Source organism: Pelmatolapia mariae, linkage group LG4 (assembly GCF_036321145.2).
Source record: "Pelmatolapia mariae isolate MD_Pm_ZW linkage group LG4, Pm_UMD_F_2, whole genome shotgun sequence".
NCBI lineage: Eukaryota > Metazoa > Chordata > Actinopteri > Cichliformes > Cichlidae > Pelmatolapia > Pelmatolapia mariae.
In genome coordinates this window covers 21,325,508-21,352,858 of record NC_086230.1, presented here as the reverse complement: position 1 = coordinate 21,352,858, position 27,351 = coordinate 21,325,508, and the positions used below count along the sequence as shown (strand labels likewise).

At 41.7% G+C, this 27,351-nt stretch overlaps 2 protein-coding genes across 3 annotated transcripts in view; both read right to left on the bottom strand.

Annotated features, from left to right (window-relative positions):
* Positions 1-12,382: 12,382 nt before the first annotated feature.
* Positions 12,383-22,194, bottom strand: LOC134626242 (cytochrome P450 2K1-like). 2 transcript variants are annotated; one of them, XM_063471873.1, is made up of 10 exons: positions 22,148-22,194; positions 20,081-20,249; positions 19,815-19,977; positions 18,928-19,077; positions 18,611-18,771; positions 17,157-17,336; positions 16,924-17,065; positions 12,897-13,081; positions 12,645-12,786; positions 12,383-12,570 (listed from the first exon to the last, which is right to left on the bottom strand). In XM_063471873.1, exons 1-10 carry the CDS (start codon positions 22,192-22,194, stop codon positions 12,383-12,385), a joined length of 1,527 nt encoding a protein of 508 aa, XP_063327943.1. The 2 variants fall into 2 exon arrangements, with proteins under 2 accessions (XP_063327943.1, XP_063327942.1); XM_063471872.1 differs by lacking the exon at positions 22,148-22,194 and having other exon boundaries at positions 20,081-20,281.
* The window catches only part of abca3b (ATP-binding cassette, sub-family A (ABC1), member 3b), a 31,788-nt gene continuing 26,286 nt past the window's right edge, over positions 21,850-27,351 (bottom strand). The window contains exons 25-31 of the mRNA XM_063471870.1: positions 26,129-26,257; positions 25,818-26,012; positions 25,525-25,712; positions 25,260-25,430; positions 24,967-25,163; positions 24,360-24,433; positions 21,850-23,755 (exon numbers count right to left, since the gene is read on the bottom strand). Coding sequence (XP_063327940.1) covers positions 23,624-23,755; positions 24,360-24,433; positions 24,967-25,163; positions 25,260-25,430; positions 25,525-25,712; positions 25,818-26,012; positions 26,129-26,257 — 1,086 coding nt within the window. The 3' untranslated portion in view covers positions 21,850-23,623. The remainder of the gene's footprint in view (positions 23,756-24,359; positions 24,434-24,966; positions 25,164-25,259; positions 25,431-25,524; positions 25,713-25,817; positions 26,013-26,128; positions 26,258-27,351) is intronic.

Genomic DNA, 27,351 nt, shown 5'->3' with positions numbered 1-27,351 from the left:
AATTTTAGATCAGCTATTAAAAATGCACGTTTCCAAATGTATCTGCAGAAAACAACATTTTCACAATTCTCCTGCAATTGAAACAATAAACCTCTAACAAATTACTCTCTTAAAATAACAATGAAAAACAAAAACAGTGACATGATGCACAAATACATTGTACCGTGTTAATCACTTAGTAAAAAAGCACACATTCAAACAAAGTTCCGATCGGTGATGAAAAATTTGAACGACAGAACTCGTTCTGTGTATTATAATCTCCTTTTACTTGCTAGAAGTGACTGAAATAAAGTGTTCCCTTGTAGAGGTGGTAAAAGTACAGAATTTTGTACTTAAGTAGAAATAGTACTGCTAAAAAACAAAATACTCCAGTAAAAGCTGAAGTACTGATTCAACTTCTTTACTCAAGTAAAATTTACAAAAACAAATACAGGCTCTGAAATGTCCTCAAAGTATGAAAGTAAAATTAGCTCTTTGGAGGATTTTTCTATATCTGTCCAAAGCTGACTGAACCTTGTGCTATATTAACATAATGACAAAATAATATCAGTAGATGGGAAACTTTAGTCTAACATTTTTCTAGTCCAATTATAGAAAAATATTTTCTGTTACCTTCATTGTTTCTCTAAACAGGAAAATGTGTGCAGTCAAGGGTTAATGTGGGATTCAGTGGGGTTGGAAAACCCTAAAATTGGTTGCAATACCTCAGTGTGTGGAAAAGAATCATAACTCACAATTGGCACGTCTGCTGTGGCAGATGGCAAGGAGTGGAGAAAGATTGGACCCAAATGCAGACACTGATAACGGGCTTGAATTGAGAGTAAGCCTTTATTACAGCAGAGCAGAATACAAACAAAAGCAAAAGGTGACAATGACCAAGCTAGCAAAACCTAAACTGGGAGAAATCTAAAAAAACAAGAATAAGGCCACTAAAGCCCTGCAACATGGGAAATGCAGTTTGCAATAAGCAGAGAATGCAGCAACAAACAGAGGATGACAAAGGGCTTAAATACACAGAAGGATAATGAGGGAATGAGACAGAGGAGGAGAAATCACAGGGAGAAATCACACACAACCAGACCGGGGAAACAAAACTGAAAACACTAACATAGCACACGAGACTGTAAAAGTAAAACAGGAAACAGGCACAGACGCACAGACTTGACGCTGAAACCAGGAGAAACACAGACATGAAAACATAGCTCGATCAGACGTGACACAAGGAACACAGGGGAAGCACATAGACAGACATCAAGAGACAAGAAACTAAATAACAATGAAATCAAAGACTATTAATAATTCAAAACACAAAACACTGGGTCACTGACCCAGGACTGTGACAACAATAATTGCTGCACAGTGGCATAGTGAGAGCTCCAGTAGATTTTCTTAATGTACAGGCTATGATCAGCTGACCTGCTGCTCTTTGTGGATGTGCACAACTGAATTCAACTAGATGTCAGCAGATGTTTCATGAGTTGTCCTGGCTGGTTTCCATCCTCTACACTGACAGTACACTGTTTATCCTGGCTTTTTTCTAGATGGTATAAAGTTGGTATGAAGGTGGAATTCGGTGAATGGATCTCAGCATCATCAGCTAAAATTCAGATGACTCTTACACTTGATGTAACCCAACTGTGACCATGAAACCACAGCCACTGTGCACCAGTTCTTCACTTTTCACAGTACAACAAACTAACCTGTTTGTAACTGAAAGACAAAATGCTGAAATGGTGATTATCAAAAACTTACAAGGACTAACATTTTCAGATGAGATAAAGACATTAAGCAAAGGAAAGGCACTACATGAGAGCAACAAAATGTACAACTTGGATCCTTTCTTGGACGAAGACAATGTGCTCAAGGTGGGAGGAAGGCTGCAACACTCATTGCTTCCTAACACGTTCAAACATCCAACTGTCATTCCAAGAGCCCATCATATTACAAAACTCATAATCGCTCACTGTCACGAAAGAATAAATCATCAAGGAAAGAGCTTCACAATGAACGAAATACGGTCCAGCGGTTATTGGATTCCCAAGCTAAGTCAAACAGTATCAGACTACATCCGTCAGTGTGTGACATGTCGGAGACAAAGGAGAGCTCCAGAAGGACAAAAAATGAAAGATCTCCCCACAGAAAGAGTCGAACACTCTCCGCCTTTTACATACTGTGGTATGGATGTTTTCGGCCCGTTCCTAACCAAACATGCAAGAAAAGAAAACAAAAGGTACGCTCTCCTTTTCACTTGTTTCTATTCACGAGCAGTACACGTAGAAATGTTAGAAGACCTGACTACGGACGCTTTCATTAATGGACTAAGGTGCTTTATAGCTCTGAGAGGCTCTGTCAGACAAATAAAATGTGATCGAGGTACTAACTTTGTAGGTGCCAAAAATGAACTGTGTGCAGCACTGAGTGAAATAGACACTGAAAAACTGACAACCTTTCTATCTGAAAAACAATGTGATTTTGTGTTTAACACACCCCATGCTAGTCACGCAGGTGGAGTATGGGAACGACAAATTCGGACTGTGAGAAACGTCCTCAACGCCACACTTGCTCTCGCAAAGAGACGACTCACCGATTCATCGCTCAGAACCTTTCTCTATCAAGCAGCTGCAATAGTAAACAGCCGCCCATTGACGACAGACAATCTCAATGATCCAAACAGTTTGAAACCAATAACTCCAAATCATCTCCTAACTATGAAAACCACAACAGCTTTGCCTCCTCCAGGACAGTTTGTTAAAGAGGATCTGTATGCTCGAAAGCAATGGCGTCAGGTACAATACCTAACAGAGCAATTTTGGAGCAGATGGAAGAGAGAATATCTTTACAACATCAGGGTTCGGCAGAGATGGCATGCTGCTAAAAGGAACATGCAAGTAGGTGACATAGTGATGGACAAGGAAGAAATACTGCCACGATCCCAATGGAGACTTGGTAGAGTTGTGGACACCATAACAGATGAAGACGGACTTGTGAGAAAGGTCAAAGTAACCTTTGCAGACAGAAACCTTAGTAAAAAAGGTGAATGTTTACATAAGATGTCTACAGTAGAACGCCCAGTTCATAGGTTGGTTCTGCTGTTAGAAAGTTAGAAAGCAAGATGTTCTGAGAAGTTAAAGTGCAATGAAAATTAGTTGTTGCATATACAAAGGTATTATCATTGTTAAGTTACCTGTTTAGAAATTATTTGTGTTTTATATTGTTTGTAACAGCAAATAATTTGGTGGGAGTGTAACGGCGGATATGTAAAGCTAGCTCATATACACGTAATATAATGTTTGTGCTTTAATTTTGGTAACTTCCTGTGTGACCGGAAGTGAATGTTGCTAACGGTAACTAGCTTGATGTACAAAAAAGACGGAAGAAAACGGTAAACTAATGCTAACGGAGAAAAGGGAGAGAAGGACACGGTTAAATTGTACAAAAACGAATGGTTCTACCTACAGTCGACAGGGGAACAAGGTTTGTAATGTACATGATCTAATTTGAGCAATCTGAAATGCATAATATGTATTGTATAGTTTAATAGAAAACGGTTAGACCAGCGTAATGAGCGGTTAAAATGGTGTTATATGAATAACATGATAATTGTTTTATTTGTTTGTCTAGCTCTTTCGTTGGTTTGTTGTCTGATACACGGCAAGGAATAATAAAGGTCATTCAACAACCATCAGTTCTGGCCTTCTCAGTTCGACTGGATGCTACACTGTTTATCCTGCAACAAGGTTTTCATGCAACCTTTAGATAATAAAGTTAGTCTACCTCAGTTTGTTTCACAGGATGTTTAACAACATGAAAAAGCATAATGTCACATGTACAAATGTACAACATCTGATTTAAAAACATCATGACTTCCATGTAAGCTTTAAATTTCCAGTTTATCAGATACCACTGAGCAGTCCTTACCTTTAAATCTAACCTCTCTTCTTCCTCTCCTGTCCTGTCTTTCTTATCTTTCTCCATCTCTGAGTGAAGTTAGCTGCGTTACAGCCAAAGTAATGAGCCTATTTGCTTGAAACTGTAGGGAGTAAAACTAAAAAGAACTAAAAATCTGTTCGCTTGACATCTGCCTTTGCCTGTTGTTCAGAATGCTGACATCTGTTTGCTGTTGGGTTAGGATGATAAAAAACAATGCTTATGCTATTGTCACAAGTAAATGCTATAATGTCAAGTTCCATGTGTCTCTCATAGTGATGGGATTTCCGGCTCTTTTTAGAGAACCGGCTCTTTCGGTTCAGAGGTCTGTTCTTCGTACCTCACTAAGTAAGTTAGCTGGATTTGATTGTTGACGATTTCGCGTGATCTTGGATCGTTCGGTTCTCCGAAGCTCATCCGGGACTTGCTGTCATAGCAACAGATCCGTAAGCGTAAACCTGCTTGGGAGCAGGCTTACTTTATGTAAACAGGATTAGATCGCGGCCACTCAGGTATGTCCGCTTCAGTTATACGAAAGCAACAGCGATATTTCTCCACTGTTTTTCCATAAATAAATATTATCAATGTAACTAAAGATAATGCAGTATTTGATTCTTTTATTGATGTCATACAGATACATACAGGTCATTTCCTAAAAAAAAGGGAAATGTACTATTAATCATTCTATTTCATGTATTTGATTATTTCAGATGTAATTCATATTTTAGAGTAGTAATAGTAAATTACTTCGTGTAATCAAGATGAGAGACCACGGCTATAAAAGCGCCTACAGGCAGAAGCTGAAACAGGAAGCTCCAACCCTGAGGGCGGTGCACCGTTGGTCGGACCAATCGGAGTCTACGCTGCGGGACTGTTTTGATCACGCGGACTGGGAAATGTTTCACGTGGCTGCTAAAGACATTGATGAGTACACAGACTCAGTCTGCGGATTTATCAGAAAATGCGTGGAAGATGTCGTCCCATCCAGAACAGTTAAATCCTTCCCAAATCAAAAACCCTGGATTAACGGAGATGTTCGCACGGCGCTGGTGGCACGGAGCACCGCTTTTGCCTCCGTGAACACATCGGACTACAAACACGCACATTACCAACTCCGGAAGACGATCAAAGCAGCCAAACGTGAGTACAGGGACAGGGTGGAGCAACAGTTTGACAACCCTCGGAGTATGTGGCAGGGACTAAACACGATCACAGACTTTAGAGGGAAAACCAGCACACCGCAGACCACGGCCTCTCTGTGTGAGGATCTGAACGTATTCTACGCCAGATTCGACACAGCGAACACCATGAGACCGGACAGTGCGCGCACCGCGGATGACGTCAGTGCGCACACTGTGTCTGAGGAGGATGTGCGGAAGTGCTTCAGGAGGGTGAACGCGCGCAAAGCTACTGGTCCGGACGGGATTCCCGGCCGCGTCCTCAAGTCATGCGCGGCTCAGCTGGCTGGAGTGTTTACACACATCTTCAACCTTTCCCTCTCTCTGTCTGTAGTCCCAGCCTGCTTCAAAATGGCCACCATCGTCCCTGTACCCAAATCCTCCACCATCTCCTCATTGAACGACTGGCGACCCGTAGCCCTGATCCCATCGTGAGCAAATGCTTCGAGAAGCTGGTCAGGGACTTCATCTGCTCTGCACTACCCGACTCACTGGACCCTCTACAGTTCGCATACCGCCACAACAGGTCCACTGATGATGCCATAGCCCTGACACTCCATGCTGCCCTGTCACACCTGGAGAAGAGAGACACGTATGTGAGAATGCTGTTTGTAGATTACAGCTCAGCATTCAACACCATCGTTCCCTCGAAGCTGGACAGGAAACTGCAGGATCTAGGACTGAGCAGCTCCCTCGGCAGCTGGATCCTTAACTTCCTGTCTGACAGACGCCAAGTGGTCAGACTGGGCAGCACCACCTCATCCCCCATCACACTGAACACTGGTGCTCCACAGGGGTGTGTACTGAGCCCTCTCCTGTACTCACTCTACACCTACGACTGCACGGCCACTAGAAACTCCAACATCATTGTGAAGTTTGCGGACGACACTACAGTGGTGGGTCTTATTACCAACGGTGATGAGACGGCCTACAGGGAGGAGGTCAGCGCCCTGACCCACTGGTGTCAAGACAACCATCTCACCCTCAACGTCGCAAAGACAAAGGAGTTGATAGTGGACTTCCGGAGGTGCAGAGGAGTACACACCCCCATCACCATCAACGGCGCCGCTGTGGAGAGAGTGAGCAGCTTCCGCTTCCTTGGTGTACATCTGGCTGAGGATCTTACGTGGTCAGTACACATAAACAAAACAGTGAAGAAGGCGCAGCAGCGCCTCTTCTTTCTCAGGAGACTGAAAAGATTCGGCATGAGCCCCCGCATCCTCAGGACCTTCTATCGCTGTGCCATTGAGAGCATCCTCACTGGATGCATCACCACCTGGTACGGCAACAGCACCGCTCACAACCGCAAAGCTCTCCAGAGAGTAGTGCGGTGTGCTGAACGGATAATTGGAGGTGAGCTTCCCTCCCTCCAAGACATCTACAGGAAGCGGTGCCTGAGGAAAGCGGGGAGGATCATCAAGGACTCCAGTCACCCCAGCCATAAACTGTTCAGACTACTACCATCAGGAAGGAGGTTCTGCAGCATCCGGTCCCGTACCAGCAGACTGAGAGACAGCTTTTTCCATCAGGCCATCAGACTGCTGAACACTTCATAGACACCTCACCCTCACTACTGGAACTTCAACATTATGCACTCCATACTGTATATAAATACCACTGTTTTGCACATACCAACCTCTGTATATTTTATATATCTTATTTTATTGTTTACTTTATTTCATTTGTAAAACATGTATATACATACTATATACACACTCAAACACACACACGTAGAAAAACATATTTAGTATACACATTCAGTAATGTATATACCTTTACATATTGTACATATATTTATTACTTTTTAGATTAGCCATTTTTATATTTTGCTTGTTTTACATTATTGTATTTTGCACAACTCTGTTGCTTGTGAAGCTCGCACACAAGAATTTCACTCACATGTACTGTACCAGTGTACCTGCACATGTGATGTGACAATAAAAGTGATTTGATTTGATTTGATTTGAAGGTGGATTTTGGGAAGTCTGTCGCAGCCATGTCCTGTCCGTTTGTACGCGAGCAACCCATTGCGGAAGGTGCAAGATTGATAAGGAGAGTTTTCAGAATTCAGCATATATTGCGGGATAGACAGGATCCTTTAGCTCAGCGCGACAGTGTGCTCATAGAGAGATTCCCACTTCCGGCGCCCCCCGTGTGCGGCAGCCTGTTACAGCAGCTCTGCTCATTCTGAGTTTATTTCTTTCTTATCTTTTCTTCTCGTAATTTTTTATAACTAACGTATTAGTAATTAGACTCTGCAACCATGTTCTACCGTTTTGTGCTAGTTCTGGTCGTTTTTCTTAGTTTTTTTCTACTTTTTTCACGCGTGTCTGGGGACCCAGAGCAGGGATCCTTTGTTTACAGTAAGGATCAGCTGTTAGCGCTGCGTCCCGCAGCTGTACTGCCGGCGGACAGACCCGACATTCCCAGCGAGCTGAGGAGGAAAAGACGGGGGTGTCGTGCTGGGAAGGAGCGCCGTCGCCCGAGAAGGAGACTCTTCCTTCTGTAATTATTGGAAATGTACGATCTTTGCCCAATAAGATGGATGAGCTCACGTCGCTAACCTGGTCACAGAGGGAGTACCGGCAATGTAGCATCATGATGCTAACGGAGTCGTGGCTAACACTGCTAACTCCGGACACGAGCGTGACACTACCGGGATTCCAGCTGCTGCGAGTGGACAGGACGAGAGAGAGCGGTAAGAGGAAAGGAGGGGGAGTGGCAGTGTTTGTGAATGACAGATGGTGTAACCCTGGGCACATCACTGTGAAAGAACAACTCTGCAGCAGACACATTGAGCTGTTAGCCGTTAGCATGCGTCCGTACTACCTGCCCCGGGAATTCTCGTATGTTATCGCGATAACAGCGTATGTCCCCCCCTCGGCCAACGCGGATGCAGCCTGTGACACTCTCCACTCAGTGGTCAGCAGACTGCAAACACAATCTCCGAGAGCCCTCCTCATAATATCAGGGGACTTTAATCATGCCTCACTGGACTCCACACTGCCCACCTTCACCCAGTATGTGACCTGCCCAACCAGAGACAATAAAACACTGGACTTACTGTATGCCAATGCTGAAGAGGCATACAGTTCATCACCTCTCCCTCCCCTGGGCAGATCTGATCACAACCTGGTGCACCTTGTCCCTGTGTGTGAGCCCTTAGTGCGCAGGGAGCCACCAGCCACCCGCACAGTGCAGAGATGGTCGCAGGAGAGCGAGGAGGCTCTTAAGGATTGTTTTGAGTCGACTGTGTGGGAGGTGATCTGTGACGACCACGGAGAGGACATCGACAGCCTTACCACATGCATTACTGACTATATTAATTTCTGTGTGGATAACACCGTACCTACCAGGACTGTACGGTGTTTCTCCAACAACAAACCTTGGATTACCCCAGAAATTAAAGCCGTCCTCAAGCAGAAGAGGAGGGCCTTCAAATCCAAAGACAAAGAGGAGTTGAAAAGGGTGCAGAGAGAGCTGAGGGGACTGATAAGGAATGGGAAGGACAGCTACAGGCAGAAGATGGAGAACCAGCTTCAGCAAAACAACGTTGGTGAAGTCTGGAGAGGCCTCAGAACCATCTCAGGCCACAAACATCAGACCTCTCAACCTGGGAGGGATGTGAGGTGGGCAAATGAACTGAATCATTTCTTCAACAGATTTGATTCAGCCATGAGGCAGTCTCCAACATCGGCTGCAGACTCACCCACCCCCACTGCTGCTGTTCCACCTCTGACACCTCAGACACTTCACACCTCCTCTATTCACCCTGCTCACTCCTCCCCACCCCCAACAACAGCATCCAATACACACTCAACACAAGGCCTGTCTCTCTCAACCACCCAGGTTAGGAGGGAACTGAGGAGGATTAAAGCCAAGAAGGCAGCGGGCCCAGATGGCATCAGCTCGAGGGTCATCAGATCCTGCGCGGACCAACTGTGTGGTGTGATGGAGCACCTCTTCAACCTGAGCCTGAGGCTGGGAAGAGTCCCACAGCTCTGGAAAACCTCCTGTGTTGTACCAGTGCCAAAGACTTCACGCCCCAAGGACCTCAACAGCTACAGGCCGGTGGCTCTGACATCCCACCTGATGTTGACCCTGGAGCGGCTGGTCCTGGCTCAGCTTCGGCGCCTTGTGAGCTCATCACTGGACCCACTTCAGTTTGCCTACCAGCCTGGCATTGGAGTGGATGATGCCGTCATTCACCTCCTACATCGCTTCCTCGCTCACCTGGAGACTGCTGGAAGCACTGTGAGAATCATGTTCTTTGATTTCTCCAGTGCCTTCAACACTATTCTTCCCTCGGTTCTGAAGGACAAGCTGGAGAACTCAGGAGTGGACCATCACCTCACTACCTGGATTTTGGACTACCTCACCGACCGACCACAGTATGTGAGGACTCAGGGCTGTGTGTCGGACAGGGTCGTCTGCAGTACGGGGGCCCCACAGGGAACGGTTCTGGCGCCGTTCCTCTTCACCATCTACACTGCAGACTTCTCCCACAACTCCACCGACTGCTTCCTGCAGAAGTTCTCTGATGACTCTGCAATAGTCGGCCTCATCACTGATGGGGACGACAAGGAGTACAGAGGACTGACTCAGGACTTTGTGGACTGGTGCCAGCTGAACTACCTCCAGATCAATGCCAGTAAAACAAAGGAGCTGGTGGTAGACTTCCGCAGGCACAAACATCCTCCACTGCAACCACTGAACATCCAAGGTATGGACATTGAGGCTGTGGACAGCTACAGGTACCTTGGTGTTCATCTGAACAGCAAACTGGACTGGACTCATAACTCAGACGCCCTCTACAGGAAAGGGCAGAGCAGACTGTACCTGCTGCGGAGACTCAGGTCGTTTGGAGTGGAGGGCCCACTCCTGAAGACCTTCTATGACTCTGTGGTGGCCTCAGCCATCTTTTATGGTGTGGTCTGCTGGGGCGGCAGCATCTCTGCTGGGGACAGGAAGAGACTGAACAGGCTGATCCGAAGGGCCAGCTTTGTTCTAGGATGCCCTCTGGACCCAGTGGAGGTGGTGAGTGACAGGAGAATGGTGGCTATCTGTCATCCCTGTTGGACAACATCTCCCACCCCATGCATGAGACTCTGACAGCACTGAGCAGCTCCTTCAGTGGGAGACTGCGGCACCCACGGTGTGGGACGGAGAGATTTCGCAGGTCTTTCCTCCCCACTGCTGTCAGACTCCACAACAAAGACTTTAACTGATCAAACACACACATCCACACATGTGCAATAACACTAATGTGCAATAATCTTTTCTGGCATCGTTGTATCTTTACTGAGTTGTATATAGCATTTGTATTCTATTTTTATCTTATTGTATATTTTATTCTATTTTATTCTACTGTATATAGTATTTTATTTTATTCTATTCTGTACAGTTGTGTACTGTATTTATTCTTATTTTATTTTATTCTAATTTTTGCTTCATAACTTTTGCACTGTCCACTTCCTGCTGTGACAAAACAAATTTCCCATGTGTGGGACTAATAAAGGTCATCTTATCTTATCTTATCTTATATCGATTTTCCCGTGAGGGTATTATTTACAAACAAACAGATTATTTCAGGGTCTCTTTTCAAGAGACTAAAAGCAATATAAGTGATAAATATTACCATTCTGTAGAATATTCTTATATTTCACTTTTACTTGTTCCCATGTTCTAGTGGGTCCTGTTGTGGCTCTAATGTGAAAGAGGATATAATGTAATATAATATAATAAATTACTTACGAGTTTAATTTGTCAGCAACTTTCTGCCAGCCCTCTCTCCTTGCTTTTGCAGCCTTTGCAGTGTTCCCTTGCGTTTTAATTAAACTCCTGAAATCCCTCAATCAAGAGTTCTTGCTCTGCTGCCGTAAAATACTGAGCGCGCTCCTTCGACATCTTCGCCGACCAATCACAGGGTTGCCGATCAATGTTTCTACTATCGATGCGTAGCCCCTTTTAAGCCACCCAGTGATCTCACATTACTTCATCCAGCTATACTAATCGTCAACAACAGGTGTGTTCGGAGAACCGGATTAGCGAGCTCAAAGTTGGCGCGATGATTTGATCTTGGATGTGTCATTTGATCTTGGATGTAGTAAGCGAGGTACGAAGAACGGACCCCAGCTCACTGAAAAGAGCCGGCTCTTTCGGCTCCGAACCGGCTCTTCAGGTTGTTTTGTTGCTTTAATTAATTTATTATTAACAATAACATAAAATTATGCACAAAAGGAATTACTAATGTAAAAAAAGTGGTTTTATTTATATATGTTTATATATAAATATATGCGGTGGCCCCTAGAGACAAAACACGTACGAACTCCAAAACACATTTCTAGCATGAACTGAACTTCCAAAACAGAGCTACCTAGATCACTTAAATTACACAATTGAAAGCATATGTGTATTGTTTGTGTATTTATACACAAGCACTCATATATATTCAAATAATAAAAAAAAAAATTCAAAGTTCATTTACCTGTTATTACCACACACCAAATCCGGTCGTTGGTACTTGCTGGCTTGTGTAGCCACTAGGTAACAAAAGCTCAACACTGCGCCTAGCATTCTGGAGCACTTCTGTTGTCTTTTGTACGTGTTTTGAGTTTTTATGTGCTTCTGAGTTTGTACGTGCTTTGGAGTTTGTACGTGCTTCAGGGTTTGTACGTGTTTTGGAGTTTGTACGTGCTTTGTCTCTAGGGGCCACCGTAAATATACTTTTATTTATTCACTCCACATAAAATGTTTAAATAAATCATATAATACAAGAGCCAACTATTCACATTTCAACTTTTAACTATTTAAATTTTCAGCTTTTTCCTTTTACAAATTTAAAGTGAAACAACACAAAACACTGCAAACCACAACACAATTAAATATAAATTAAAATATGAAAACAAAAAGAACATTCATATTCTCTGTCATATGGACCTGCATGAATAAACTTTCTGAATCCTTTATCATCTGCAACTGAAAATAGTTGTGGATGATTACTATACCTTTCTAATGTGACGTTGTTGTCCCTGGCTCTTTCTGTCACTCCCTCCCGCTCTGTTCCTGTGCTACTGAGTGTAACTACCGCCCCTCCCCCCTCATCCCAGCGTAAAGCACAAGGGTCGCGTGCAGAGTGACCCGGAAAAAAAGTGCAAGAGAGAGGGTGAGGGAAGAAAGAAAAAAAAAACCCACGGCTCGCGATAAGGAGCCGGCTCGCGTCGTTCATGTCAAAGATCCGACTCCATTTCGTTCTCGACTGACACATCACTAGTCTCTCACTGGCGACTGACAGCACACAGCATATGAGATGAAGGAGGGGTAGTGAATCCCACAGCTGGTGTGAGATCCAGTTCATCCTCTGTGATTCCAGGTGGAGGAGTGAAACGAAAGTGCTGAATGAGGGAGGTGAAGAAGAGGAAGAGCTCCATCTTAGCCAGACCTTCTCCGAGACACACCCTGCGACCTGCAAGAGCAGTTTACACTCATTTAAATCCAATCACGTCTGTGGAAGTGTACATTTGATCAAAGTTGTCATACCTGCAGAAAAGGGCATGAAGGCATCTCTCTTGACAAATTGACCCTTTTTGTCCAGAAAATGTGAAGGGTTAAAAGTGTGTGGGCTCTCCCATTCACTCTCATCATACAGGACAGAGGTGAGAAGAGGAAACACAATAGTTCCCTGTGGGAAACCAAGAAGATTTCTCATGTAGATGTAGATATCTACAGAATCGTTTCAGGTTATCAGAAGTGAATCAAGATGTTAAAATATATTTAGGTACAGCAGCTGACCTTTTTGATAAAGTATCCCTTGAAGGTGACATCTTGGCTAGTTTGATGAGGAACAGACATGGGGACAATATTCGCCAGTCTCTGAGTCTCGTGAATGACTGCATCAGTGTACGGCAGGTTTTTCCGGTCATCTACACAAACTTGACGGCTTCCTACTACCCGGCTCAGCTCCTCGTGGACCTGCTCTGCAGAGACAAAAGAAAGAAACACATTTGTCTGCATTAGTTTTAACAGATCTGCTAAACTGTGTAAAAGCAAGTTTCTAAAATTATACACAGAATATTGTTATGGTGTACATGTTTGCATATGACATGTTGTGTATTTATTTTCCACTGACTGGTAGTAACAAAGACAAAACTCCTAATTTTTTGCCTTTTCTCTCTGATATCACATGCTGAAATGTCAGTAAGCCCATAACTGAAGTCCTTGGTCTTGTAGCCCAACAGGACACTGAACTCTATGTACGTATTTATGTGTTATTACCAGTGATGGGAATAACCGCGTTACAAGTAACGGCGTTACTAATGGCGTTACTTTTTTCAGTAACGAGTAATCTAACTAATTACTATTCCTATCGTTACAACGCCGTTACAGTTACTAACAAGGAAACGTGGTCCGTTACTATTTTTCAACAAACAGACGGTTGAAGCTGTGTTCAGCTTACCGCATCTTATATCAGTTGAACGGAAGTAGCTGACTATGTAAGTACAGCTTTAAGCAGCTGCGCGCTCCCGCGGACGGTAATCACGATCACTGTCTAGCACAACACCTGGAGCTGAGGGGGCAAAACAATCGCATGAGTGCTGCTGTTTGACTGAGGAAGAATAAAGTAGTCGTGGTAAGCCAATCACATGACCACTTAAAGACAAAGCAACAAGGTGATATATACCAGTTTATAAATTGCGTTGATGGGCCACGTAAAACCAGAGTCATGATAAACAATATATACGCGGCGTTTTTTCCTCAATAGTTTCGCCACGTTAGCGCTAGCAAGCACTCTGCTTTTGAGCAAAAAACAAAACAAAACACAAAGCACAGGGGAAGTTTTAGGAGTGACGGAGAGAGAGAGAGCAGAAAAAGAGAGAGCGAGTTTTGAGATGTGAGAGATTTGTGACGTTTAGCATGTTTGGAGTGTGTAGTTAATGTGTTGTCTTGTGTAGTTAGTGTGTAGTGTTGTGTTTTGTGTTGTGTGTCAGAACAATGAGGCGACTGCTGTCTCCAGGTAGAAACAGGAGTGATACACCTGCTGCTGTCAGATCTGCAGGTATCAGGCTGTGATGTTCTTCTTTATAGTGGGCAGAAATTATTTTTTTGGAGTGGCACAAATAATTTGTGTGGCATCTTATTGAATGCAGAACAGTTGATTGTTCTGTAAAGAGTTTGAAATGGTTATTTAAAAAATCAAGGTAAATGGATGCAAATAACTTTGTTGTTTGCAAAACTTGTGCATAGGATTTTAAAATTGACAATTTATATTTGCATTTATGAAATATGATTCATTAAACATGTTTGCGGTTGTTACAGTAAAATATATAACTTTTTCTACTCTGATTTTATGGTTTTTGTCTGATTTTAGATCAATTGTGTTAATACAGTATGTCAACATGAAAACATAACTGTAAATTCAGACACGTGAGGTTGTGCTGAAAAGAATGATGCCAAACAAGGCAAAGTAAATAGTTTTTAAAGGTAAAATGTGGAGGGAAAATCAAAAGTAGTAAAAAATGGCCAATTATACCCTGGACCCCAGAGGGTTAAACGTTTTTTTTTTTTTTTTTTAAAGTAACGCAATAGTTACTTTTCAAGTAATATTGTAACTCAGTTACTAACTCAGTTACTTTTTTGAAGAAGTAACTAGTAACTATAATTGAATTACTTTTTCAAAGTAACTTGCCCAACACTGGTTATTACCTTATGTAAAGTTACACTATGTGTGTTGGAAAGGCTGTCGACTGTGTTCAAGAGCCCCCTTGTGGCGAGAGAGCACAGTTGCACTATTGAGTACACGGTCCAGAGCACGGGGGTTACGCTAACACATACCAAGAGGCACCTTGTAAACTGACTCAACAGTGGACGTCTAGGCATGGTGTGAGTTTGTCTAAAGAACTGTGAGTAGACATCATGATTGAATCCTTATTATATAGACTATGTGCACGTTAGCATATGCTACTTCTGGTGCGGAAACTCCTGTGGGGAGCTTTGTTTCCGGTGTCCTATTCGTGCCTGGTTTACGGTCCAAAACAAGTTAAGCAAATGAATGAATCAAGCGCCGATTTACATTTCTGTAAAACATCTGGTTTGACTATTCTTCACCTGTAGTTTGAATGCTGAACATTTGCCTGTTTAAATCATAAGACCAGTCACTATACAGAGATGTGCTTCTGAATGTGGACGATGTGTCTTCTGATTTTGTAATGCAGTTCTGCTTGTGTTGAGTGATGTAAACAACTGATCAATCTAAACTCTTTAAACGTCAAAATTGATCATTAGATTTTTTTATGACACAACAGTGGTGAGTGTTCCCACCTTCTGCTCTTTGTAACTTAACGCGATCTTTCCGTTTTCGTGTTTTGGACATGATTTGGAGTATATCTTCGCAGTAGCGATTGACCGCAAAATAAAGCTACCGGAAATGTACAACCCCACATCCGGTCTCAAACCAGGAAGTTAGCATTTTCTCGTGCACAGGGTCTATTCAGCATTCTGTATATGTTTTGTTTACAGACCACACATATGGGCTCAAATTGTGGGCATAAATATTTTGTACTCGTAAATCAAATGTGTAGTTGTGAACTGAATTTTGTAAGTGTGTAAGTTTGTGTGTCTGTAAAAAAAATATTTACACAGTTACAATTTTTTTGTTAAAGTCTGGTTACTACGGTGGCCCTGAGAGGCCAAACGGACTGCAACTTAAGAAAACACCAGCAATAAGAAAAACGCTGCAGAAGCACACAAAACACAACGGAAATAGGAAAAAGGACAACGGAAATAGGAAAAAACACAAGGGAAGTGTTTCTGGGGAGACAACCCTACGGACCAGTTGCAGGAACCAAAAAAATGGTAGGTGTGTTTTATCATGATGACGGATTTTTAGGCTAATAGTTAGGCTAACACACTTACCTCTCATCTTTTCTTTCCTCACAAAACCGATAGATCCTTCACTTCTTTTAAGTGTCTCCAAGCGCATTTCTTAGCACATTTTGGTTCCTGCAACTGGTCCGTCGGGTTATTGTCTCCCCAGAAACACTTCCCTTGTGCTTTTGGAAATGTTTTTTCCTGTTTCTGTTTTTTTTCTTATTTTCGTTGTCATTTTTCCTATTTCCGTTGTGTTTTGTGTGCTTTTGCAGTGTTTTTCTTATTGCTGGTGTTTTCTTAAGTTGTAGTCCGTTTGGCCTCTCAGGCCCACCGTAGAGGTTACAGATACAAAGCAAAAATCTGCGTATTAAACTCTACGCTCAAGTTCCCTGGCTGTGTGTGACTTTCAACTTACGAGTACGAATTTTTACCCAATTTTTCAGCCTTTCACCTGATTGGTCAATGTCATGTCAATCATAAATTTAACAATCCAGTCAGAGAACAGATGGGTTTGGCTGGCGGAGGGGCGCTTTACTGAGCTTCAGGTCCTGGAAGGGTAATACAGTTTGAAGCTGGAGGATCTCTATATGAATATCCTAAGCTAGGTCCCTTAACTTTTGGTAGCTACTGAAAGGATAAAGTTGTGCTATACCAGAAATACCATTATTACTTTAGTATTGAGCCCATACACACAAACCCCACCTACGAGTTGTACACCACCCCTGTAACCCTGTGGTTGCATCACTGTGCTGTTGTGTTAAAGAATAACAGTAAATAAGGAATAACCTTATTTGTGCGTCCTGTGTATTCTGACCGCCACCCCAAGGTGAACACCATTGTTATTCAACCAACCCCTATTCAGTCCTAGGTAAAACCCAAATTAACAGTGTGGTATTTCTTATCATGCACATCCCTTTATTGTGAGACTTGCATGTCTTGTCCAGTTCCTTACCCTGTATGTGTGGGTATTTGGCCATTAACAGCAAACCCCATCTCAGTGTGGCTGCTGTGGTGTCAGTGCCAGCAGCAAACAGGTTGCTCACTGTGAATGTCAAGTTCTCCTCATTGTAGTGAGTATCCAAAACACAGGAGTCCTATGAGAAGTAACACTCACATTGCTTATTGCTATCAAACCTAAATTGTAAATAATGATACCATAATTTTAAAAAACCCATATTGTCTTACTTCGTCTTTCTGTTTCCGAATCAGAAAACAGTCAACAAGCCCTCGGCACAGTCCGGGCTCCAGAGTCTCTTTCAGATGCTTAGTTAAATTCTTTATATCTCTGACAGTCATCTCAACATTTTTTAACACCACCTGGCGGTTTTTTATCCAACTGAACAGCCGAGGAAACATGTTAAAAAGCTGTGAAAAAAACAGTAAAACAAAGCTTATTCCAAGTAAGGACACTGAATTATTAGAAATAAAATTAAATACATTTTACTTTGTCATATGACACATGTTACAGTTTACATATTAAAAAAGATTAAAGTCCATACAGTATTATTACACATTGTTTCACTAAATCCTGGTTTTCATTTTTATGAAAGCAGCAATGATTTAACTTATTTTAAATGTTCCCTCACAGAAATCATTTAAATCAAAAATAACAAAGTTACTGTTGCTGTGCATCTAAATATATATCTGATATTTTCAAGTAGCTTTACCATGTATTCTCTTAATGACTGTCAGTGCATATTGTGTCATATATACATTTTATTGTATCTCATGATTAAGAATTACTGCCTTTGCATCAATGAGCATTAATAACAAATTTCAAATTTATGAAATAAGAAGAAAAAAGCTTGTGAAAAAGCAAATAATCAGATTTCCAATGCACCAGATAGAGCCAGATTTGCTTATGGCAGCGCTACAGCTTTGGCTCTATCCTGTGTTTCTTCACTGAATGTTTAGAGCCTTGTTATTGTAGGGAGTTGTGTATGCCTTCCAGGGAGCAATTTCGATGGGGACTTTAGCCCCTGGGATCTCTGTTCAGCCAGGCAGGTCACGAGGTGGAGGCCAAGCAACAATCAGCCAAGTCAGATAAGACATGACATGAACTGGATCAGTTATCAGGCCGTCCTAACGACTCCCTGAAAAGCCTTTAGTTGATCCAAAATGCTACAGCTAGAGTATTGACTGCGACTAGAAAGACTGAGCACATTTCTCCCATATTCACTTGTCTTCATTGGCTTCCTGTTAAATCCAAAGTTGAATTTAAAATCCCTTATACACTTACAAAGTCTTGAACAATCAGGCCCAGTCTAATCTTATAGACCTCATAGTACCACTTTGCACTCCTGGTTTACTTGTGGGTCCTAGGGTATTCAAAAGTAGAATGGGAGCCTTTAAGAAACGAAGCCTTATACGTGTAGTAAACATCAGGTCATGAGGTCTGTTTGTTGTTGCTAATTTAAGCTGCTTTAGAAGATTGTACAGCCTCACAGAACTTTCTACTTCCATATATGAATGTACAGTATATCATCGGGGCTAACTTTACCAACTCATCAAATCTGAATCAGCATGAAAACGGATGCTGATTGCTGTTAAAGCTGTAACAGTATCAATTTAGACCTCGATCCTGTGCACACTGCTAATATTAGTTTATTTTAAAAACAGTGTCAAGTCAAAAAGCCAACCTGGACTGATGCAGAACCTGTGACACATATGGTTTGATTGGCTCGCTTCACCATGTTTTTGAATACAGGGTCACTGTAGTCAAATCTGCTTCCGTACACAATAGAGGAGATAATGTTGGCTGTTGCGTAATTTATTGGAAGAGCTGTATCAAAAGCATTTCCTGTAAATTGACACACAAGGGGGAAAAAAAATCTAAAATAAATAAATCCATACACGGGCTAACAGAAATGCACAATATAACATTTAGAAGTGTGCTAATTTGTAAAAGTCCTTTAAGTTGAAGTTCATGGTTCATGTACACATACTATTGCCATACCTTTATGCTCTTCTATCACTTGAATCAGATAGCCACACTCCTCCAGGATTTTATCCTGAGAAAGTCTTTTGCCCATCCCAAAGTCTTTGAGGGTGGTGAGGGCAAAACGTCTCAGCTCTTTCCACGATTCTCCATTTGCAAACAAAATTCCTACAAAACATAAAATCCTTTAGAATAAAAAAACAATCAATTAATTGATATTTATGAGATGGAAGTAGAAACATGCTGACAAGGCTTAAACCACCAGCAAGGAAGGGCTGAAAGCAATGAGTATTTTTACATTTTTTAACTTTTGAAGTAGTTTTTGTTTTTTTAATATATCACATTTAGTACTCCCCAAAAAGTTGATTCTGTTCATCTGGATGTAGTGTTTTCACTACAGTACAGTACATTTGCACAATGACTGAAATTAGCACCACTGACTAACAATGTCAGTTTCATGATCATTGGTCAGTGAACATTATAAAGCAGGGGAAACTTGCAGTCAGCTGAGACTGTAGAAGTCACTTGGATGAGTGACAAAACGTTTATGGCACAGAAAACGCTATGTCGAGATGAACAGGATCAACGTTTTGGGATTTCCTTACCTAGATGATTGAAGCAATTTAATAATAAAGGTGCTATATTACATAGTTAACTACACAAACAGGGTCACATACTCTTGGAAGACATTCAACATTAAAGGAATATGTAGCACTAAACTTATATAAACTATCATTTTTTAAATTCTGGATGGAGAGGAAACCTGTATTTCATGAAGTCATGCGAGTCATAACAGCTATAAGTGCTGTTAGTCATTTCTGAGAAGCCAGGTATCATATGTTGACCGGACTATTTGTGATAGTAAAATGAAACAGAATAAATGGTATTATGAAATAATTTCATACCATGACCTCGGTTCAGATCGTTAAATATTGGGGAGATGTTGCGCTCTCCAAACTCCTCTGCATCGTTAACCAGTGCCTCTCTGACTGCTTCGTAACCAGCCAAGACCACAACTTTGTTGGTTCCTAAATAAACTGTAAATACTGACCCATACGTCTTTGAAAGCTGGAAGAATAAAAATTAAGCAAAACACAACTTAAATAGCATTAAATACATTGCAATCTTTCATAAAGCTGCTTCTTTTGAACGAGAAGACGTGCTAATTTACCTCATGCAGAGTTTTGTAGGGTCTCTTGAGGTCAATGTGCAACAGGTTGCCAAGCAGAGGCAGAGGTCTCGGTCCTGGGGGTTCCCTCCCTCTTTCCTTGGAAATGTAACTGACAGATACGAAATAAAGAACAAGCAGGAAAACAGCAGCAGCCAGCACGGTGGTGGAACTGGAGAAGTTAAAATCTCCAAAAAGTGCCATCTCTGTCCGGTGTCAGTGGTTTTTCTCTGTGTTACTTATGTGAAAACTGCCAGAGCTTCCTTGTAGGGACTCCCAGGATAAGTTTAGCAATCATCTTCCCGCCCCTGTGGTAATGCACAGGTGAGATGCATATCTCACCGGAGCATTAGGTAACCCCACCAGCGATTTAATTACAGGAATTTGTTTTGCCAGAGCAAGTGAGAGCTGCCTCACCCTTCAAAAAGCCACAGCTATGTTTTTTTAGGGTCAGCAATGTTTCAGTTACCGGGTTGCTATTTATCACACAGAGACATGTAGAAGATTGAGGTCTGTTAGGCGCCACCTCTGCCCCCTGGGGCTCCACCTTGTTTGTGCTCATGGTGGCTTTTGGAACATTTTAACACAGTTATCTGATAAAAAAAAAAATATCTGGCTTGCTGTGTGATACAGCTCATCGTTCCTTAGGGATTAATAAAGTATGCTGATTCTGATCTACTAAGTTTGGGGAGTGGAATTCTAATATTTAATTAGTTTGTCACTTAACAATAAGTAAGTAGCAGATACATTGCATCCAAACAGTTCATGGGTGGCAGCTTGTTAATGAGGCTCATACAAATATGGTCACTAAAGGCTCCAGAAGATTAACTTGGTGGAGGTCAAAATGCTCGCTCGGAAACTAAAGAAGGACCTTACAGTGGTCTCCATTATTCAAAGTCTGCTGCTTATATAGTCATTTCCCTATGAGCAATGTCATGTGACTCTCCAAACAGGCTGCTGGACATCAGGATGTGCAAACATGAAATTATAAATGTAGCAGGGAAGAAGTATTTCCAGGATTTCTGAAATGGGATGGAACAGGGGGAGCAAGAATCAGAATACGTAATCGGAAATAAAATCAGCACAGAAAACAATAGGCATCATTTTCAGGCTCATGTGTAGCCCTGTGCTCTTTAATAATTTTAATTAGTTATATATTGTTGGGTAGTTTGAGTTATAACAATGCAATTAATCTAAAAAGAATTTAAAAAAATGAAAACTTCAAAATAAATGGAACAAAGAGCAAAACATAGTGGCGTAAAAGCTTGAAGTAGCATAAGATTAAAAAAAAATACTTAAAGTACATGAAGTCTTCAGTAAAGTACTTGAATACTCGATTACATTCCTACTGGTCTTGTCCCTGCTCTCCTCCAGTGGTGTTGGGCATCGTAAACCACTCGAACACCTGGTGCTATCCACTCTATCTCACTCTAGCCTACCTCAATTCTCCTGCTTCTCTGTGCAGGTATGCCATGATGTCCAGGTTTAGGTTGGCTTAGATTTACATAAACTCATTTCTAACATACATTTGTTTTGTGTGCGTTTTGTTTTGGGGGGTTTTGTGGGGCCTAAAGGGATAGTTAGCTTTCTGGGGATGATGTGGTTGCCCATCCTTGTCTGTCACAGTGTGGTTCGTCCAGGAAGAGGTCAACAACATAAAATAAACTCAAAACCTTCACCACTTACCTCTGGTGGCATGCAAAAACATTCAGGACAAATGCTGAGCAAACTGAAATATAAAAACAGGATCCCACACTGGGCTTTGCATCCTTTTGCATAGAGCATTATTTAATTTAAAAAGAGTAGCGATACATTTAGAGTTGACAAAGTCAGTCCCATGGCATAGTACAGTACAGTAATTACAATGATGTAAATTCCCTTTTTAAATTTGATACACCACATTTCAGCATTAAACATTCTTCAATATCAGCAGCGCAAACCTTTTAAATGTTTATCATTTTTCTACTTGTCTAACAATGCTGTTATTTCAAGTCACACACATAATGAAAGAGGATTTGTGCAAATACACAGAAATTATAATGTAAAAACCTTTGAAAACCTCTAAGCAACACATCAGTGGGGTTTTTTTTTAGGAATGTCAGTCTCTTGTTTAGCATAAAGAAAGCACTGCGAATAATATCAAGCTGTTAATACAACTGTCAGAGAGCTTTTTGTGTGTAAGACGGTATACATTCATTTCACTTCTCTGAAGTGTTTCTTTGAGGACAGGAATGTCAAATAAAGGACTCAGTGTGATTATCCCAGATTATAAAAGCAGGAGACTGAGTAGGAAATCGTTTTTGAAGACATTAAAAGTCTTCAGTCTCTTTTGCAGACTCTGGGATGAATCCAGGAAGCGTGCTCCCATTCTATCTGTCGCTGTCTTTACACATGCACAGGTGCAGCATGTGAAATGCACAGCTGATGGAAAAAACAATAAAGGCATCAAAACATCCTTAAAGGTCATTGCAGTCTCGGTGTTCTAGGCCAATTTGAATTGAAAGACTTTGAGTTTCACCAGAACAATGGCACGAGTAAAATCTCCAGCGTCACTTTGTGGGGGTTTTCTTTTTATAAACAGCTTCCACGTAAGCAGTGGAGCTGATATCCACATAGTAACACACTGTTCCTGTACTTTTGTTGGGCAGCTAAAACTGAATAGTTACCTCACAGGAGCTGAAAATTGAGATGTACTAAATGCTCTAAGAAGAGACTAAATGTACCCTGTGGATTAATCCTCAGTCTGGACGGCCTTCTATTGTTCACTAGCAGCTCTCTGCTCTCCCAGTTTCGTGCATTTTGCAAGTCCTATTTTAGGCATGCATCCATTAATGATTCCAAAACAGTCTTTAAATGAGTAAATGGTTTTAGTACCATGAACACATCGCATTATGTACATCTGGCAACAACATTAAGAGGCTCTTAAGGACAAAAACAAAAACAGTCCTTCTTCATAAGGGCGACATAAAGAAACAGGAACCCTCACTTGTTAGATAAGGCTCAAAGGTGTGCGACAGTTACACAATCAAATCAACTGGAGTGGTCCGTTCTCTTGTAATGATTGACAGTCACCGAAATAAAGCACACATTTTTGAACACACACAAGAAGTAATAAAAATCATAAATAACAAAATGACAGTCTGTACACTCAATTAAAACACACACACAAATAATCCCTGTCACACACATTTCATAGTAGTGGTAGTATCTACTGAGTGATGCAATTTTCTTTGTTTGACCTCACTAAAAAGAGTCAGTGTAATCGTGTCGTAATCAGAATCAGTTCTTCTACTTTTAAACAACAGCAAATGGCATGAGTGACCAAAGAAAGACACATCCGGGTGATACAATAAAAGAAATGCTGAAGTTGGTGTTTGCCACTGACCCGCAGAGTGTGTGTTCGTGTCCAAGGTTAAAAACGGCGCTGGAGACATCCTCCGGCATGTGTTCACGCCTGGCGGTGTAACCGAGGCAAGTCCCTGCGTAAGGGCCGTGTGCACGTAGTGTAGGAAATGGGCAATGGGATGGACAGATTCTTCACTCCACCTAGTTCCTCTCGCTCTGTGTGCAGTGCTGAAACTGGGCAAAGCTAAGGAACACCTGCTCCAGTGATATCTGACTCACACAGTAGTCTTCAATGTGGTATTTCTCTTTGGCCGCCTCCAAAGTGCCAAACACCTAGATGGGAGTTGGGACAGAGAGGACATGGAAAAGTGAAGATCACATTTAATACCTTTAATTTGCACACAGTTAACCAGACAGAAAAAAAGGAATTACTTTTTCATACACATCCAAATACCGGTTAGCTTTTATATATACATTTTTTTGTTTTTCAGTATTTTTCAAGGCATTTTGTGCACCATGTATCACAGAAAGTTTGTATGTTAAAGTTATGATATGAATACAGCCTTTAAAATTAAAACATGGCAATCAAGACGGGGAAAATGTCAAGTTGAAAACTTGATCAAGTTACAAGAGGACTAGAAAAAACTGACCTAAACAATGTAGTTACTATTTTGTCCAATAGAGGGAGATATAACACAGCACAAGTGCAGGGACTTATTTTCTTATTTGTGAGCGATCTACCTTAAAGGTCTTCACAAATGACTAAAAACAATAATTTAAAAAAAAAAGGACAAAAATAAATATAAATTCCATCATTTGTGCATCCATCTTTTTTTCACGTATCCAGGGATAGGTCAGGGGTAAACGTAAGTAGAACATAATACGATAAAATATAGACAAACAGATGCTGGGTAAAAGAACAAAAAAGTAACTGTACCTGTGCCCAGGTTAGTGTTTTGTCAGTCAAATGGTAATGCACCATTCCCTGGTGTTCATCCTTGAGCTGACTTCCTGTTGTGGAAGAAAACTGACAGTTAGATTTGCTTTGTTATTCTTTTACTTTGAAAATAATAGCTTAATTCGATGAGCTTATCGTGCCACTTGAGTGTTTCAGTAAACTGTATATGTGCTGCTTGTGTGTTGTTTACCCTTTTGCAATATTTAGGTTTGACCGCATTGGTCAAATACAGACTCATTAAAAGGATTTAAAAGGCTTCACCACGAAGAAAAGGAACTTCATTGTATAGTTTATTAACAGTAAGGTCTTTGGATATTATGGCTTCTGTCTTTTGCGAAAGAGTAGCATACATTTTTGTTATTAGATATAGTCATAACACCACCAAGTGGCAGGAAACAGCTACAACAGGTAGAATTTCCTCAACATGCAATACCATGCTTGAAGCTTAAGATACATATAATTATTTATGATCTTGATATTTTCAATCCCTGAGAACTTACTTCTACTAACTCACATTTTTTATGAGAAGTATTTATAGTTAGAATTTAGAAATATTGAAACAACTCCTACATCACGAGGCTCTGACCTGGGAAGGTGCTTTCAATGAAGTCTTTAAATAGCAGCAAGTCGCTGTCCTCCAGTTCAGCTTCTACATGGACTTTAGCCAGCAGCGTGTAGCCACTGCCAAACTTGCTCTTTAGATGTTGGGGACTCCCGAGGCACTTGAACTGACCGTTGACCATCACTGCCAGCCTGGTGCACAGGGCCTCACACTCCTCCATACTGATGAACGAACATATCGGTGGGAAAGTTAGATAGGTGTAAGTATAACGAGATGGAGCAAATCAGCTGATATCTACCATATTCTTTAATGCATACCTATGAGAAGTAATGATTATGGCCTTGCCAGACTCCCGTGTGCGTGTAACAGCGTCCCACAGCAGCCTCCTGGCAACGGGATCCATCCCAGTCGAAGGTTCATCGAGGAAGATGACAGGAGGCCCACCGATCAGAGCCATTCCTGCGCTCAGCTTCCGCTTATTACCGCCGCTGTATATGTGCATAACGCCACAGTATTGGAAACACTTTTCAAGCATTCTTCAGGATAACATGTGTATCCTCCCTCCACCAAAGAGCTACCTACCTGTAGCTGCGGACCAGTTTATCAGCATGAGGCTCTAACAGCAGCGAGCGCAGGACATTCTCCACGCAGCCAGACACGTACTTCTCTGGGATTCCTCTGAGTCGGGCATACATACTCAGAGTTTCTCTTCCTGTCATGTGGTCCAATACTGCATCAAACTGAGGACAGTACCCTATGCGCTGCTGCACCTGTAATACAGAGATAAATGTTGTTTTTAAATATTTGTGTGTGTTGAAAGCAGTGTAGTTCGCCACTCTAGACTTTGTGGATTCTCCCATCTCCCTCCCTCTTACCTTCTTAATGTCTCTCCGGATGCTGTATCCATCAATGAAGGCATCTCCAGACGTAACGCTCTCATCGCCTGTCAGCATCTTGAAAGTCGTGGTCTTTCCTGCTCCATTGAAGCCCAGCAGGCCGAAACACTCCCCTTTTCCTACAGCGAGAGACAGCCTGTCCACAGCCAGGAGACTCTCTCCGCTGCTGTACACCTGGAAAGAGGAGATAACAGTTTTACATGTATTTCAAAATTGAGACACTCAGTCCAAGTATTTAAAAAATAAGTCAAGTCCTTTGCAAATAAGCAAAATACAGCTAAGCCACTTACTTTGCTGAGCTCCTGCAGAATGAGGGGGCTACCAACCATAGACTCTACTATCGGCTGGCACTCCAGAACCCGCTTCCTCTCATCGGCCACATCTCTGTCCTCTGGGAGCAGTGCTGTTATCATAGGTACCTAAAAATACACCAAAACATGTGAGATTAAAAAAAAATGCATTACAGTGTCTCCACCTGATATTAAAAGGGATGGTGCTGTACAGATAACTACATTACTGCATAGTTTCTATGTGAAATAGCTTTCTATGTGCCTTTATGGAAAAGACAAGTCCATTTTAGTTCAGTTACACTGCAGAAACATGCTTCAACTGATTCCCTTAAAAAGAGCATATAGGGTCTAAGGATTTGGCAAGTAGCTGTTTTAGGAAACATTATGCAGCTGTCTTTGCAGTGTTCCCATTAATAAAATACTGGCATTATAAGAGAGATGGACAATGGACACCTCGCCATGGTTTAATCTGACCTTTAGCTGAGTGACCTAAAAACAATCTGATACTGAGCATTTAAAGCAGTCTGAAGCTATAGATGGCCAGTATGAGCAAAAACCCATACTGGCCATAATTAATATACGCATTTATCATTGTAGCAGCGTAAATATGGCAATTTAAGCACAGTCAGTGCTTTCTTACGACAAGCTTCATTCACGTGGCTTTGTCTATGCCTAAGCCCTTTCAATATCTGGCCCAAGGATACTTTTACAGGTAGGTTGGAGGAGCCATGTATCAAACTACTTCTAATTAGTAAAGGTCACGCTCTCTCTTCTGAGCCTCAGCTGTACCCAATACTAATAATATTATCTCCATGGACCACCACAATAGCCATGCATAGTGTCACAGTGCACCCTTGAGAAATTCCGCATGCGCACCACTACACAAATTCAAACGTAAGCATTAAATATTAAAAATAGAATGGTTTCTAATATCATTAGTCATAACCCTGACCCGTATACTTTAAAAACCCTTTGTATTTATGTTAATTACTAATTAACCCGCAGATTATATTTGAAAACTCAAACATGACATCTTTCAAAAGCCTTTTGTGTCTGATCAGCTGCCTGACACCAGAGTTTACAGCCTTCCATTGCAAAGAAAAATCAGTTAATCTTCAACACGAGAAAAGAGAAAATGACGGAGATTGTGACTGTTTCACAAATGAAATAAATCCTTTTTCTTTCAATCACCTAATCACTTTTACTTCTAGTTTTAGCTCTGA

Coding starts and splice junctions, on each gene's coding strand:
- LOC134626242 (XM_063471873.1), bottom strand. CDS start 22,194: ATGCTAAACAAGAGACTGACATTCCTAAAAAAAAACCCCACTGATGT. Junction 20,250..22,147: donor AAAAAAAACCCCACTGATGT/GTTGCTTAGAGG, acceptor TAACTTCTCCAG/TTCCACCACCGTGCTGGCTG. Junction 17,337..18,610: donor CAGGTTCTGCATCAGTCCAG/GTTGGCTTTTTG, acceptor TTTTTTTCACAG/CTTTTTAACATGTTTCCTCG.